Below are 16,345 nucleotides of genomic sequence, written 5' to 3' on the forward strand. Positions count from 1 at the left end.
TCTAACAATTGTTAATATTTTATTCCCAACAGCTGTTCAGCCTGAAAAGTTTCAGTAATACACTAAAAACAAAAACAAAACCAACAAAAAAATCAAAACAAATAAAACAACAAAAAGGGGGGAAACAAAGTAAAATAAACTTTAACAAAGTTTAAAACACATTATAAATAAGTACAGCTCCAGAGCATAATTTACAAATACAAAACCACATAGAAATGTATGTACAGAAGAGATACATTACGTACAAATATGTATAAAAATACCCCAGTGTTTATTCTTGTGCTAAAGCTGCATGGCTAGAGTTATCTTTGGTACTAAGCTCAGGGAAAGAAGATGGTTTTACAAGACACGGCCCTGCTGTACAATATGCCAGACACAGAGAGACCCTCTGCGAGTTTGAGGAGGTTTTGGGTGGGTGTTTATACAGGGTATCCCCCTGTGCGTTGCATATTGCAGGATCAGGGCACAAGCAAGGGCTTACAGAGGCAATTGCTGGCAGAAGAGTTTTTTAATACATTGTACAAGGCACTTCATAAGAAATCTCTTCATTTTTTTTTTTGCTGTTCTCTTCTAAGACTCACTGGATGTCTACGCTCGGCTCTTGCCAATACCACTTTATGGCTATGGTTTTAAACTTCTTGTTCTACATTCAGGATTAGAAACCTCTGAAAACATTAATTCAGTTCACGCCTGCAGAATTTAGATGGCAAATCATCTACACCACCTAATGTTTTCCACGATGGGGAAAAAAACTTTGCATCTGCCTTCTGCTGGTGCTTAAGGGGTGTTCTTATTTTGAAAGGTGAGAAGACCCATTTTCCTGGAAGAACTCCTGGGAAGACTCCACGTTGAAATGCTGTTTGCAAAAGCGCATGGTCCAACTCCCATTCCCTTTGCAGCGCTGGCCAGCTGGCTGCCCCAGCATCCTACACCTCTGTCCCATCCCGTGTGTAGATGAGGCTGTTGACTGTGAAGTTGTAGTAGTGGTTGTACTGGGCTCCCTGGCTGCCGCTGCTGGGGTGGAAGGAGCTGTAGTAGGCAGGGGAAGGTCCCGCGACCCGCTGCAGCTGGTCTGGGGAAGGCACCTCCTGAGAAGAGCTGCTGGAAGGGGTGAAAGTGCCACTGCTCAGCTGTCCAGCAGAGAAGTTCCTGTGATGCAGATCACTGCTGAGACCCCCTGTCAGCCGGCTGCCTCCGCCGCTCAGGGAGCTCATGCCGCTGAAGAAGGTGCTGAGGCAGCTAGGGGTGGATGAAATGATACTGGAGGGAGAGGAGCTTTTGGGATGGTCCCTGGCAGAAGGTGAGGGGTCCAGCTCCGGGGGTGGGCTGTTTCCACATGGTTTGCCTGTGGCTGGGATGGGTCGCTCTTCCTCAGCCTTCAGGCCCCCCAGAGAGGAGGCTGCTGAGGCGGTCGCGGGCGCGTTGGGCTCAGAGCGCCGCTTGCGCTTGCGACGGAAGTTCCCGTTGTCAAACATCTTCTCACAGTTGGGATCTAAGGTCCAGTAGTTTCCCTTCCCTGGTGGAAAACAGGAGACAGAAGAGAGAAAGTCAGCATCTGCGACAGCCCCACTGCTGGCAGATAAGCAGCATCCATGTCTTGTCCAACTTGCACAGAACCCACATCTCTCCTGCACCTGTTCTTCCTCCCTCTGTTATCCAGTACATGGATCCAAAACCTGTTTCCAGGACATTTCCTCCTCCATCCCTCCGATGACCAAGTGAACCTTGAGGCCACAGAGAAGAGGAGAACTTCCCCATCTCAAAGCATAAACAGATCTGCACCTCTACATCAGACCTGGCTAAAGAGAATGTGAAGAGGGGCTCCCCTGGCTCTGGCTGCCTCACAGAAGCTGGGGCACAGCCAGCTCAGCAGTGGGTGACAAGGCAGTACCCGGGGCATGGCTCTCAGAAGAGCGGATGGAGTGGTGGGCTGGCACACTCAGGCACACCGAGGGGACAGCAGACCAGCAGCACCGAGCTGCGGGGGCCGCAGACAAGCTGCCCCTCGCACAAGACTTGGTGCGAGGTGCTGTGGAGGCATCAGCTGTCCCCACTCGCCTCCTGCCCACGGCCGAGACGGGCGCAGTGACCCCACAATGTCCCGAGCGGGCTCCAGCCCGGCACGTCCCGGCCCCGCCGGGCCGGACCAGCGCTGCCCGGGCGCGCCTCCGCCCACTCCCGGGCACCGGCTGTGCCCCGGGGCCGGGCCGGACAGCGGCGGCCAGGGAGGGGAGCCGTGAATCACGGCCGGAGGAGCCGGGCCTTGCACAACCGGCGCTCCCGGGCTGCTCGGGGAGGGGGCGAGGGCTGGGGCCGGCTGGCCCCCGCCTACACCTCCCGCGGGACAGCGCCGGGCCGGGCTGGGGCGAGAGGGGATGGTCACATAAACATCACAGCGCCGCGGACGGGGGACGGGGAAGCGCGGTCTCCTCACAGCGCTGGCCCCGAGGGGACGGGGAGCGTGGTCTTATGACAGCATCCGACTAGAAGGGATGGAGAAGCGCGGTCTCGTAGCGCTGGCCCCGAGGGGACGGGGAGCGCGGTGTCAGGACAGCGCCCGACTAGAAAGGGATAAGGGACCCGCCGGCCACGGGGACGCTGCCGCCCTTCTGTCACGGTGGTGCCGGTGTCCGCGCCCGCCGGTCCCCGCTGCCCCGCCATCCCTCCCGCCCGGCGCGGCACCTCACCGGGGTCGTCCTCGTCGCGGGGCACCTTGCGGAAGCAGTCGTTGAGGCTGAGGTTGTGGCGGATGCTGTTCTGCCACCCGGCCTTGCTGCGCTTGTAGAAGGGGAAGTTCTCGGCCACGTACTGGTAGATGTGGCTGAGGGTGAGCTTCCTCTCGGGCGCGCTCTGGATGGCCATGGCGATCAGCGCCGAGTACGAGTAGGGCGGCCGCACCAGCTTCAGCAGCTCCTCCTGGCTGGCCAGGCTGAGCCAGCTCAGCTCCGCGCCGCCCGCCGACGGCGAGCCGGGCGCCGGGGGCGAGCCCACGAGCTGCCCGCCCCGCGAGCAGCCGTACGAGGCGGGCGGCAGGAAGGGCGCGGCGGCGGCGGCGGCGGCGCCGGGCGGGCCCTGCAGGTAGGGCGCGGGGCTGTTCATGCCCCACAGGTACCCGGCGTTGGCGGGAGCCCCGTAGTCCCCCAGCGCGTACCCGCCCGCCCGCTGCCCGGAGGAGGCGGCGGCGGCGGCGGCGGCAGCGGCGGCCGCGGCGGCGGCGGCGGCGGCGCCGGGCGGGTGGAGGCTGGGCTGGGGGTAGACGCTGAAGTTCTCGCTGCAGTACACGGCCATGTCGGGGGCTTCCTGGGCGCTGCGGGGCTGCGGGGGCGCGGGGGCGGCCGCCGGCGCCGAGGCTCTGGGCTGCGCCTGCTGCAACTCACCGGCGCTCATAATCCCTGGCCATGCAGGGCGGCCGGCGCTCCCCCCCGCTCCCGTCCTCTCCCGGCGACACCCCCCGCCCCGCGGCCCCGGTGGCCCCAGACCAAAAACTCCCGGGGGGCTGCGGCGCGGCGCCCTTATAGGCGCTGCCGTGCGCCCGGACTCCCCGCCCGCGGCCGGGGCCGGGGCTGGGCGGGCGGCGGCGGCGCGCAGGGAGCAGCCAGTAGCGCGGCTCGGCGGCGGGCAGGGAGGCGGAGGGGGGCAAGGCCGGGCCCTGAGAGCGGCGATGGGGGAGGGACAGGCGGGGGAGCTGCGGGAGGCGCCAGGGATTTGGCTCCCGGCAGCGCGGGGGCAGAATCCCCGCGCCGGACCCACCCCTCGGGCTGTGCCCATCCCCCCCCTCCCCGTCCTGGGGGTCTCTCCCGGCGCTGCCCGGTCGCCTCCGCACCGGCCGCCCCCTCCCCGGAGCTGTCCGCGCTGCCCCAAGGCTCAGGGATGCGATCCCGCTTTCCCACGGATGCGATCGCCCCCGATCCCTTCGGCCCCGACGCAGAGGTCGGAGAGGGATGAGCATCGCTGCGGTTCCCCCGACGGGAACGCGAAGGGTGGAATTCGCTTAAACTCTCTTCCTGAAGTGTAGTTTTGCCACCCGTCGCTCAGCAGCCGGGGCGGAGGTCGCAGTTCATTAGCTTTGGATAAGGAATTGCCCGAAATTAAAGAAACGAACGCCACCGGCGTGTTCGCTCGTACCGCGGGCGGAACGGCCCGGCGGGCGCGGGGCGAGATTTAGTGAATAAAAGTTATTTTCGCCTTAGTACTCTGGGGCAGCCTCAGGAAAAGCGCATCCTTTTGCAGAGAAAAAGCTCTCGGTGTTCGTAACGATCCCGACAGCCGGGATGTACACAGGGACCAGCTCCGACAAATCTGGTCCGGGGCAAAGCACACGTGTTAACAACAAAAATACGGTCAGTGGTGCGGGAGGATTTAGAGAGTCTTTTTCGGTCGCTTACTAGATACATAAGTCCTACATTTCATCCGCCGTTCTTAAATGGGGTTGTTATTCAGTTTTCTGCTGGTAAAAATGCCCAAAAATGCCCTTTCCTGGTGTATACACGAAGCGCTCCCTGCAAGCGCCGGGCGTCTTGGTCTGACAACAGGATTTGGGGCAGAGGAGTGTTTGGGAGAAGCCTTTGCGTTTTATGCCTTTCATAAAATAGTTATAAAAACACATGTAAACCAGTGAAGCTTTTCCCGAGTTGTCTCCAATCCCAAATTTTCATCCCGTGTGGTCTAAGCAGGGATATAATAGCCGAAGGATTTTCGACTTTGTATTTCGTTTTAAAACAAGTGAACAAACATTTTTTGAGACAGAGAATAACTTAAAGGTGACTGTCTTAAAGAACTAGGATTTGGGGTTTTCTCCTTTAATCATAAGGAGAGGTGTTTGGGGGGTTTGTTGCTTTTTTGTTTTGTTGGGTTTTTGTGTGTGTGTGCGTGTTTTTTTATTCTTCTGTTGTTACTTTGTTTCCGTCACTGTTGCTGATTTTATTTTTGATCCCTTGGGGAAAAGATCTTCCAGTGTGTATTTGGATACCCAGAACAGCAGGAGAAAAGTTTACATTACGTTTCGCAAGGTGCCTTTTCCCTTCTCAGCTTCCTTGCCCTTAAGATTTATAACAGCTCGTCATCTTTTTCAGAGCAGGGTCGCGCTGGAAAATGCCGGTTTGAAGTCTGACGGGACAACAGGCATCCAAACCAAGCACTTTATGGGGAAATCACAGCTAGAAAGGACATTTAAAGGACAACAAACAGGCAGAGTTTTAAAAAGCAATTGTCCTCTGAGTTTGAAGAGCTAAGCCGAAAATATTATTCTCTAAAATTACAACAAATCTGTGTTTATCAAAACCCCCTCGATCGTTGCAGGAGGGAGAGGAGCAGTCAGTGGGATCGCCGTATCTCTCGAAATTGAGGTTTTTGCTCCAGGGATTTGATGTTTTTGGGCAAAGGCAGAGCCATCTAGAGGAACAGCCCGGCTATGGCGAGGCGGGGAAGGCAGTTTCCCTCACAGGCAGGGGTGCTGCCTTCGAGCTTCCTTTAGCTGATTTCTCTGCCTCCAACAAAGGAAACGGCTTAGAAAATAATGCTGAATTAGCTCTAATAAAAATACGTGTCCTCAGAAAACTCCAGCTTGCTTTACTGAATAGTAAGGAATGTGAAACAAAAATAGCTTTAGAGAGGTTATTACACAGCTGGGATGGCATGGATATGCAAACCAACACTTAATTTAAAGAGTGGAGAGAATAAAGCTTTGATGGTGTGACGGCTGTAAAAACATTTAATTTTCTTAATGCATTTATCCTGCAAGTAGCGTGCAGTGTTGCCTTGAAACATCATCAGCTCTCAGTACAGACCTGTTGCTGTTCCCTTCTGCCAAGGCATGAGGAGAGCATGAAGAGATCCAGCACTCTGCCTCTCTGCTTTCTAAGTGCTGCTTTTTTTCCAGAGAGCTCTGGGAGACGTTTGCCTTGCAGAAACGCACCGGGGAGCTGGCAAGAGATGATGAAACACAAAACTGAAATCAGTTTCAAGGTAAGAGTCTGAGGCTACTGTCCATCACTGGGAGCAGATTTGGGGGTGGGTTTCAGCAGCTTTGTTGGCTCTGTGAGTGGGCAATGAGGTGTGCTGGGTAGAGGAGCCCGTGGCACCTCGAGTTGGGCTGAGCTGTATCCCCAGCCAGCTGTGATTAAGTGCAAACTTCTCCAGCCAGCTGCCTTAGAAGGTGTTTCAAGGCTTCCCAAGGGCTGAGGGAGAGCAAGGTCCTTCCCATCCTTGCCTGGTGCTGTCCCCACTGTTGGCTTGGGTGCCGTGCCTGTCCTTGTTGTGCATGCAGCAGCACTTTCCCCCTGTAGGAAGACACTGGCTTTGCCTCTGAGGCCCTGCTCCTCTGAACATGTAGGTACAGGCTTCCCTTTCCTGCTGTGGATCTCAGATGTGTGCAGCTGAACACGGAAACCTGGAAATGCCTCAGACCTGAGCGCCCAGCCCAGCAGTGGGGACAGATACCTGCACCCAGCTGGATCTCTCTCCATTTCCCAAGGATGCTGGGCTTTAGGCACAGGGTATGTGTTGGTGGAGCGGAACATAAGAGCCCATATTGGCTGCTCTTGGCTTTACCAGGAGGATAGAGAAACCAGCATCCCTTCAATGGCTCCAAATTTCTGCAGTGAAGGAGGAACCACAGGTTTGGTTTGTTTTGGCTGCATTTGCAATCTAAGTCTCACTTTTTCCCCAGGGCTGGCAAGGAGCAAGGTGGTAAATCTATGGTCCACATACAATCTGCTCATTAAGAACTCTTTTACAAATTTCTCCAGAGTGATCGGTGAAATCAGGAATGAGTTCGTCATCCTCAGAGGCAAGATGGAAAAATTGTCTTTTCGCTTGAAGTACTCCAGTGTCTCCACCTTCAAGAACAATAAGGAATTGACTAAGAGCAGCTCAAATTAAATTTAAGATCTAGTATCACTCCCTTCCTTAGAGCCAAGCATATTCCTCCCTATTTTGGGTACTTTACACCTATTAATATGCTTAAAGAACATCTCTTTTTTTCACTCAACCCCCAATTTTTCATGCAAATGGCTAACAGATGGTGTGCAATAGATGTTTCACTGCTGTGAATTTGGGAAGGGTGCTCTGTGTACGTGTACACAGGTTAAAGTAATTTTTATCCCCTACCTAAGGAGAATGATGTATATTCCTCCCTCTCTGTATCTAGTCATCTACTGGACTCAAGTTCTGGACATCTAATTTTGCCAACTTACCTTATGATAACATCAGAGGTTTTCAAACCTTTTCTTGATTTTTCAGGCTCTACAACATTTCCTAGGGAGGTGTTCTCATCTCATGATGTTCAGGCTACCAACAATGGGCTTGGTTTGGTTTTGTTTCAAGTTCACGGCCTCTGCTGAACTTTGCAGGCTGCAGACTGAGGGTTAACATTTTGGAATATTTATATTAATATTTTCTGAGTGCATTGCCATGTTGCTGAGTGTCATGGAGCCCCTGGACATGGCCACAACGCAAGGAATAAACCATAGCTCATCTCAAACTGTAGTTGCTGCAGCACTTTAGGCTGCTGGGAGAAAACACCGTGGCTGAAAGGAGCAGTTCTGCTCTGTGTCCACTTCTCGCTGTTTTTTGTGGCTGCTGTGCTCGCACAAGTGTTTCTGTGGCTGGCTGGGGCACTAATCCAGTTTGAGAAGAACGCCCTCTTCCCAATCCCTTTTTTCCCCCTTTTTTCTTATCCCCTCAGGTTAGTTTTAGCCTGGGCCTGCCTAGCCCCTTCCTGAGTGAGAGCTTGTTAGTGACTGATTAGCCGAAGTTTTGATAAAAGCTTCATTGTTTGTAACCCCTGTAAACTACCCAGAGCTGTGCTCCTAATAAAAGTGGGATTAAATAGACACCTTGGGAGTGAGACAGTTGCAAGTGGGAATTTCAGAGTTTTGAGGGACTGAGGGATGTGGCCAGGCTTTAGTAACTCTGTGTATCAGAAGTGATTTTACCAAAACTGGGAAAGAATCCTGACTTTTGTGTTTTGGGGGGAGGGGGAAAGGAACCTGGTGGGAGACAGAAGGAAGTCACCTGTTTGTGGCTGGATTAGGCACATGCTCCAGGGGTTTTGGGACACATTTGCAGAAGTTCTCATCACCCTGCATTCCCCCAGCCTCTCCTTGGGCTTAAGATTCATAAAAAGTATTTCAAAATCCTCACTTTGGTCCCATGAATTTAATCCTTCCTCGTTTTATTTTTGCAGCAGTAAAAAAGTCCACTTGGCAATGACGTGTGCCTGACTTGGTACTATTGGGTTGTGTCTTTTCTGGGAGGAGTGTTAAGCAAGGGGCTTCTTGCTTAAAGCAAGAAGTTGACCTGGGCTGAAACAAAGCATCTCCGTGCTTTTAAAATGTTTTTTATGTGCAATGGAATATTTGAAATAGAGCTTGGTGCTCTGGGCTGGTTACTCTGTAGTGATCACTCCCGTAGGGCAAGGTAAAGACCAATCTCCTTTGGTCCTAATTCATCTGAATAAGCCACCTCCGCTCTGGAACGAGTAATAGGAACAGAAAAACATAAATTTATGGTCAGCTAAGGCAAAAATAATCAAAACTATTAGTAGATAAAGACAGTGGCTGCCATCACTATCACCACAAGGAAACAGAGGAGTATTAAATTAGTATTTCTTTTTCATGTTTGTCTGGGGCAAAAAAAAATCAGATAGTATGTTAGTTTCAGGTGCTGGTGAAAGTATTTTGGGCTCCATTAATAACTAGGGATTATGTTAAATAGCAGCCACATAAATGAAATATTTTATGATGAGCCACTCCCAGTAATTCACAGCCAAGGGTTTCTGAACTCCCTGAACCAGGAACATACCGTGTGGGCCATTAATACTGGCTTTTCATTTTGGGACACTGGGAGGATTTCAGAGCACTAAGAAAGCTGATACTGGCTCCTTATTTAAAAGGATTGGGGCAAATGATTTGGGTGATGCTATAACTGGCAGCCCATCAATGTAAAAGGCAAGAAATGGGTGGGTGAATGTCTTAATTAATTATTAATTTCCTTCTTAAAGGGAGACAATGACCCAATGCCAATGAGTGTGTGTAGATAGAAAACAGACCTTGTTAAATTAATTTGCTGTTGGAACAACTCTTGTGTGACTGATTTCTGAAAGTACTTGATTAGTTCCGTCTTGGAGGCGGACTTTACAAACTGGTATGAAATCACCATGGTTCACATTAAGTGGATCCAACTGGTTGAACCAAGATCTCAGAATGTCACGGTGAAAAATGAATCCTTGAATCTCAGGGAAGTTTTGTGGAAATTGGTTCATTATTCCATTTCTGTCATCAATTCAGGGGGAAAATAAAGAATTGTTGTCTACTGAATGTGAAGGAGTCTAAAACTGAGGCTATGGAGTGTTAAATAAGGAAGAGAACAGTTCACTGACACAGAGCTACCTCTACGTGGAAATGGGGGGCAAGTGGGCAGGGTGTCTTTGATATGGAAAAGCAAAAGGATACATTTAGGAAAAAAAGTTGATACTGAAGAGGTGATGGAGTCTCCCTCAAAAATGAATAATTTTTTGAAAGGTTATTGTGGTTCTTCAGAATAATCACCTATTCCTTGTTGTGCTTTTGGGGTGAATGAGGCACTGGAATAAGAAATTATAACTCCATATTGATGCTGTATGAAATTGTGATGGCACCTATAAAATCATGAGTAGCAGGGTAAAATAACAGGGATGAAGTTGTTTATTATCCAGTTAAATACAATACAAATACCCTATGGGATTTAAACAAAAACTGGGACCATGTTTGTGAGCAGATACCACCACACAATGTGCAGCTATGCCTTGAAGCTTCTCAAGGAACTCTCTTTAATTACTTACAGGAAGGGCATATTCTGGGTGACTTGTTTGTAGTCTATAAATATCTATGCAAGAGCTGGAGCGTGAGGATAAAGGACAAAGTCAGAGCAGGAATCAGGGGCCAGAACTTAAGCAGGATAGAGGGAAGGGGCTCAATTCAGCTGGTCACACAGAGATAGCTGACCACAGTGACACTTTAAGGCTATTGTAAAGAAACATTTTGAAATCTGTTCACTCTTCTTGGCCACGTAGATGCTATCTGGTATCTCCAACTTGGTCTGTGTCTGGTGAGGGGAAGTGGTCCAGCAAAAGGATTGCTGCTAATGTAAGCTTTGGCCAGCAGAAACAGGAATCTGAGATCACTTTGGGTAAAATCCCACTGTTTATGAGGCAGTTAGAGATGTACCAGCACAATACTGTGTGCTTTTGAAAATCAGGTGGACAGACAAGGGAGCAATGTCATATGGGAAAACCTTGTTCTAAGGCAGTAAAGCAAAATGCAAGAGAGGCATCAGCAGGAATCACAGTCATAAAAAGAAAACCCCTGTAAAATCAAGATTTGTCGCCTTACAGAAATCAGCCTTTCTGTTCAGGGCTGTGGAACAGGTTCCCTGATGCTCACAGCTCTATGGGCTCCTACAACAGATGCCAAGGAAGAACTTCCTTGATTTCTTTGAAGAATTTCAGGTGATCTTGCTCCCAGTCAAGGCATGCCTAAGCCTGACCTTGGGAGTGAACCACTCATGTGCCCAGTGACTGATGTTTGTGACTGACTGGCACATGTCAAAGACTGGCAAAGGCAATGCTAACTGGGACAGATATGGTGAGTGCCTGCAGGCTTTCATGAGGCTCTACAGACTCTACATAAGCAAAAAGAAGTGCAAGTGCAAACTAAGCAGTCAACAGAGCTGAGAAGCTCTGATTGGCATTTAGGAAGACCAAAATTAGCAAGGAGGGGAAAAGAAAGACCTGTGTTTCCCCTGGGGTCTTCTGCAGCCATAGTCTCATCACCTGTCTCAACAACATTTATTTAACACTGCTTGGTGAGAAAGAAAGCAGGCAGCCACTGAGCCTGAGTGTTGGAAGACATTCTCCACCTGGCCAGTGCTCAGCAGGATGCATTGGTGAAAAGATTTATCCTGAGCAGGCAGATGTGGAGCAATAGTGAAAATGTCAAGGGTAGTCAAGGAGAATTGGTTTAAAAACAAGGCAGTGTTAAAACATTCCTGTGAAAGTCCAAGTCAGGATGGATTTTTATATTCGACATTATGGAAGAAGAATTAGTGTATCCTCCACAACATTAATGTTGAAGAAAGCTCTTGACTTTCAGAGGACAGGCTGAAGAGATGGGGGGAATATTAACACAGTTTTTAAAGATGACCCATAAAGAGATTTAAAGATTTGAAGTGTTTGGGAGATTATAATGCTTCAGAAGCAGGTTGGAAAGATGATCTTGCTAGCAGAGGTGCACAGAAGGCTGAGAGAATTGGAATTGTTCATCCTGGAGAGAAGAAGGCTCTGAGGTGACCTTATTGCAGCCTTTCAGTACCTGAAGGGAGCCTACAAGAAAGCTGGAGAGGGACTTTTTACAAGGGTGTGTCATGACAAGGCAAGGGGCTTTAAACTGAGAGAGAGCAGGTTTAGATTGGATATTAGGAAGAAATTCTTTGCTGTGAGGGTTGTAAGGCACTGACACAGGCTGCCCAGGAAAGCTGAGGCTGCCTCATCCCTGGAAGTGTTCAAGGTCAGGTTGGATGGGGCTCTGAGTAACCTGGTTTAGTGGAAGGTGTCCCTGCCCATGGTAGGGGGGTTGAAATTGGATGATCTTTAAGGTCCCTTCCAACCCAAACCATTCTATAATTCTATGAAAGGTCAGGAGACAGAATTCTGAGGGGCTGAGGATGGATCCATGTGGTTGTGGCATGGGTCACTGGCCCAACCAGGCACCTGCATGTTATCAGGAAAGAAAAGATCACTTAAACAAGGAAAAGTGTTCCTATTAGATGGGTTCCCACAAGGGACCTTCCAAATTTTGTATGTTTCCTGATACCCAAGCAAATTCCTCACTGTGTTCCTTGCTGGAGGATTGAGAAGGTAGATTCATTTCCACAAAGCAAGAGGGAGAGTACAGCAAAACCAGTGCAAGAGGCTGATCCCAGGCAAATTCAGAGATATCAAGAAGCACTTCAGCTCTTCAGTTGCACAATTTCAAAAAGTCATTTGACCCGGTATGTTGCAATAGGTGTGTGGAGTGTCCTAGGGCTATATGATATGTGTAAGAAGCTGCTGAAAAACATTATGAAGAGGTGAGGTCAGCAGTCCTGGTCAAGAACAAGCTGAACAACTGGTTCAACACAATGACTGGTAGCAGACAGGGTGACTTGATAATTCGCAGTAACTTCTGGAGCTGCCTGTAGAAAGTGAAGGATGGAGTTAGAGTCACCAAAGACTTGGGGCAAAGACAGAAGATCAAAAACCTGAAGATGATCTCATCTCCAGTGGTGGTGCCGGTTCATCAGATGTGCAGAGTCAGGTTGCTGTGTCCCATGATGAGTGATGCAGATCAAACATTGGCATGAGCCAGGCAAAGGCCAGGAGGAAAGGGAGAAAGGATGAGAACTACATAGACAGGCAGCAGCCGGGTGGACAAGATGGACAGCCCTGTTTATCTGAGACATTTTACCACACAGGTCAGCAGCAGATCCCTCACAGAGATCTGAAGGAGGATGTAGCTGGCACATGTGGGCGTAGATCAACTGAAACAGCCATGAAAAGACACAGAGAAAGGAGGGAAGCAAAAATCAGGCTACTCAGTTGGTCCCTGTCCTTGCTTTGTGTGCAGAGAGAATGGTCGGGAAGGCGAAACAAAAAAAGACAGCTGGGGTTTGCAATGAAGTGTCACTGATTGTGGGGCCGTGCCAGGACTGGGACAGTCAGCAGGAGGATGTGCAAAAAGTCATTTCTGTGAGGAAGGTCTGACTGCTGCCTGGATGGATCATCTCTTCCAAGACACCCTGTTCTTCATTCTGGTAAAGGGAAGAGGATTAAGATCCAGATGTTAGCAGAAATGAGTTTATTGCTTTTTGTTTGGATTTTTTGTTGGTGGTGTGCAATTTTCTCAATAGAGGTGTGGACCCTTCCATTGCACCTGCCTCTGTAAGCAGCTACTTCTTAATATTCCCCCACAGACCCTTTGGGTCCAACAGTCCATGGATCGAAGGGGTAGAGGACATAAAAAAAAGGAACCTGTATTTGCTGAGCACAGAGGAACATTTGAAAATGACTTGTAACTGCCCTTTGTGGTCATTAGTCTGTGGGGCAAAAAATAAAGGGCAAACCTCTCTAAAAATGGGAGATGGCAGAGACAAGGGAGCTGGGAAGGAAAAGGGACAAAGAGCAGATTTTTGCATGCAGCAGTTCCAGTTCATCCACGAGCAATGAAGCCACTTTGAGTTTCCAATCGTGGGACCTGTGTCACCAGGTCACTCTAATGGGGCAGGCAGACAGAGCCCTGACAGACAGCAGCCAGCACCAAGCGTGTGGAAGAGGCAAAATCCAACTCAAATTTCCACACTCTCCTCTTGACAAGGAGAGTGTAACCTGGCTCTTTACGAGTCAGGAGATTCCTGCAGAGCGGTGAATTCACATTGCATAGTCCCAAAGGTTTGGATGGGATCCCTTAGAAAAAAAAAAAAATAAAATGTTCAGGATGGAGAGAACCAGATGATTTAATCTGGGTTGTAGGAAGGGTGAGTGAGATAGAGGTGATTGAGCAGCATCAAAGGGTGACAATCAATTTGAATTTCCCCAGAAGTGATGTTGATGCCTGTGTTGCTTCTCCCTGTGCTTTTTCTTTAATTAAATACCGAATGTTCCATTAGTAGTTGGAATAACATGCTGTTCTTGGGGAAAAGAAAACCCAAGTAATCCCTTTATCTGCTAAAATAGATGATTTCTAGTAGATTAAACAATGGCCTTTCAGCTACCAGAGCATAGTTCAGGCCATAATTGAAGTCCTCTCCTTGGCCTCTCCTCGGTCCCTCGCAGCCAGCAGCCCGTGGAGCCCCATCATCAGAGATAACCTCAGTGACTCTTGTCTGCAGTGAGTGTTTCTCCAGATGAGGAGATTAGTCGGAGATAAAGCATATTACCTGAAAATAATAAGTGATTACGGTCCCGGACTGTCTCTCCACATTCATTTCATGCTGGTTAACCCTTGCAAAACTGGCTGCTGGTTGGGTTTAGGTCTTTAAAGAGGAGGGAGGGTGAAGGAAGGTTTCCAGTGCCTGAGTGGAAAAGGAGAAATTTTGCCCTTTGTTGTCTGTTTCATTGTCTGGGTGGGGATTTCTGGGAATGGCAGGAGGCTTGGCTGCAGCCCGCAGTCCGTGGAGGAGCTGGAACTGAGCCTTGTGGGGTTCCTGTGGGATGCCATCACACGCTCCTCCCCATGCTGGTCAGCTGGAAGCTGTGAGGACTTAAAACTCCCCTGCAAGTCATCTTCCATTCACCTGATAGCAACCCAGGAGAACACTGGATGCCCAGAACATACACAGTGGTTCTATTTCCACTGCTGCATTGAGCAGCACCGTGCCATGGGCCCAGCCAGTGACCTGCAACTGTCCATGCTGTCCAGTTATTAGCATGTACCAGGCATGTTTTGGGATTTACAGTACTCTCCCATCCCTAGGCATGGCTCAGAGGCTATAAACTTCTCCAGTGGGCAGTTTCCATGGGACCAGTCTGTCACTGGGAGTGCTGGCTGGGCTGTGTGGATGTGAGCTCAGAACACGGAACAGTCCAGGGTATTTTTTCATACATGGATATAGCTACTCCGACTTTACAACACAAAACCACTTATAGCTTCTGTATTCATTCATCAGCAAGAGATCCAGAGAAATACAAAAACCTTGCAAAGTTTTTATAGCAAATTTTCAACGTGTCTAGAAGGAAAAAATGATCATATAGTGGCCTGCTAGAAATTCAGGCTGGTTGCCTGGGGAGGATGGAGAGAAGAAATGTAAAAGAAAAAAGTTGAAAAAATGCCTTGAAATCTGCTTACAGGGCTGTGTGTTGTTACCACGGGTGGGAGTGAGTTCCTGTGCTGCAGAAAGTGTCCTGGTGGGAAGATAATTTCCTTGGGCTCCCTGCAAACATTACAGTGAAGTCCTGGCCCTGTTCAAGTCGCTGGGAGTTTTGTGAGGGACTTTATTAGCACCACGGCCATTTCATTCATAAAAGGCTCCTTCCCAGCTCCTGTGCCATTACATTCATAAAAGGCTCCTTCCCAGCTCCTGTGCCATTACAACATCCTCTGTCTGTCATCAGGCTGGTCTCCCTGAGTGAGGGGAGAGCAGGTTCATCCTTCTTCCTCTAAATGCTTCATCAGCCGCTCCCTTGAAAACTGTAAATAAAGGCCGCTGGGGATAGCTTTTCTGCTTGACCCCTCACCTGAAATGAAAATAAAGGTGACTGAATTTCATCCTGACGTGGAGCTCCTTCCCAGGCCGGCTCTTTCCCGTGGCTGTTGACAGTTACCTGCCAAGCCCCGTGGTTACCTTTGATTTTGCCGTAATGACATCTCCGTGCTTAGGATGGCTCTGGCACTGTAATCCCCTCTGCAGCCTTAACCAATTTATGGGGTAACCTGAGACCAGGCTCTCTCTTCCCCCTGATTTTTCCACTTGTTAACACTCACTGAAGGCATCAACAAACTAAATGCAGAGGGTTTATTTTGTTGCATGCCCAGGGTTGGTCAATATCTGCATGCATGGCTGCTGTGAATCTCGGCCTCTAGAAAGCTGCTGCATGTTCTTGCCACATGAAAATGGCACAGTGTTTTATTCCCCCAAAGTGTGCTGCTAAAATGAATGCTTTGTTAGCAAAACCCAGGCAGTGCTCCAAGGAGCTGTTAAGAGGAGAAGTGAGGATTCAGCAAAGTGGGATTTATCCATGGTTTTGACACAGATTTTCTGTGTGATCTGTAGCTTGCTTTGTCTCAAAGAGCTTTGTCTTTAAAATACTTCCAGTCAAAGTCTTGATGAGTCTCGTGTTTAGACTGTAAGCTTTTCAGGGCCAGGGCTTTTTTGTTTGCATAGCAGCTTTTATAATAAGTCCCTGATCTCTAGGGGATCTACCTGTGCATGTACAATACAGTGCAGTGAACAATCCTGGTGTTAGGGGAGGACACGAGTCCTGGTCCCTGCTCCCTAATCTGGATTATTTGGCTTTTCTAAAGGAAATCTTAGGGCAGATGATTTACACAGCAGCGGAAGTAGAAGGAGGATCCCTGGGGAAAGCAAACACTTGAGACTTCAAGGTGGGATGGCTTCAGTGGCACACTTCTCCAATGGCCATCTGATCCAGGAGGTGCCCACTTCCTAAGCACAGATCAAAGACAAAAGGTGACTTCTGAAATGACATGCAGCCACCTCTTGCATTGCTTAAATTCTCTCCTCCTGCTTGTGTTTGATCTCACTTTACTTTTCCTGTCACTGGAAGCAGGTGGTTGCTTTATTCTCCCCGACAAGTTTAGATGAGCTGAACAGC

General features: G+C 49.5%; 2 protein-coding genes across 5 annotated transcripts in view; one reads left to right on the forward strand and one right to left on the reverse strand.

Moving 5' to 3' along the window:
* On the reverse strand, positions 1-3,455 carry FOXI3 (forkhead box I3). Its single transcript, XM_069014739.1, has 2 exons — positions 2,688-3,455; positions 1-1,516 (listed from the first exon to the last, which is right to left on the reverse strand). The coding sequence occupies exons 1-2, from the start codon at positions 3,385-3,387 to the stop codon at positions 927-929; spliced, it is 1,290 nt and encodes a 429-aa protein (XP_068870840.1). The 5' UTR covers positions 3,388-3,455; the 3' UTR covers positions 1-926.
* Positions 2,990-16,345, forward strand: part of LOC138110067 (uncharacterized) — a 26,979-nt gene continuing 13,623 nt past the window's right edge. For all 4 annotated transcript variants that reach the window (XM_069014740.1, XM_069014741.1, XM_069014743.1 and 1 more), the window contains exons 1-2: positions 2,990-3,078; positions 5,879-5,964. The gene's annotated coding sequence lies outside the window, so the exon portion shown is untranslated. The remainder of the gene's footprint in view (positions 3,079-5,878; positions 5,965-16,345) is intronic.

The sequence above is a fragment of the Aphelocoma coerulescens genome, chromosome 4 (genome assembly GCF_041296385.1).
Source record: "Aphelocoma coerulescens isolate FSJ_1873_10779 chromosome 4, UR_Acoe_1.0, whole genome shotgun sequence".
NCBI classification, from domain to species: Eukaryota; Metazoa; Chordata; class Aves; order Passeriformes; family Corvidae; genus Aphelocoma; species Aphelocoma coerulescens.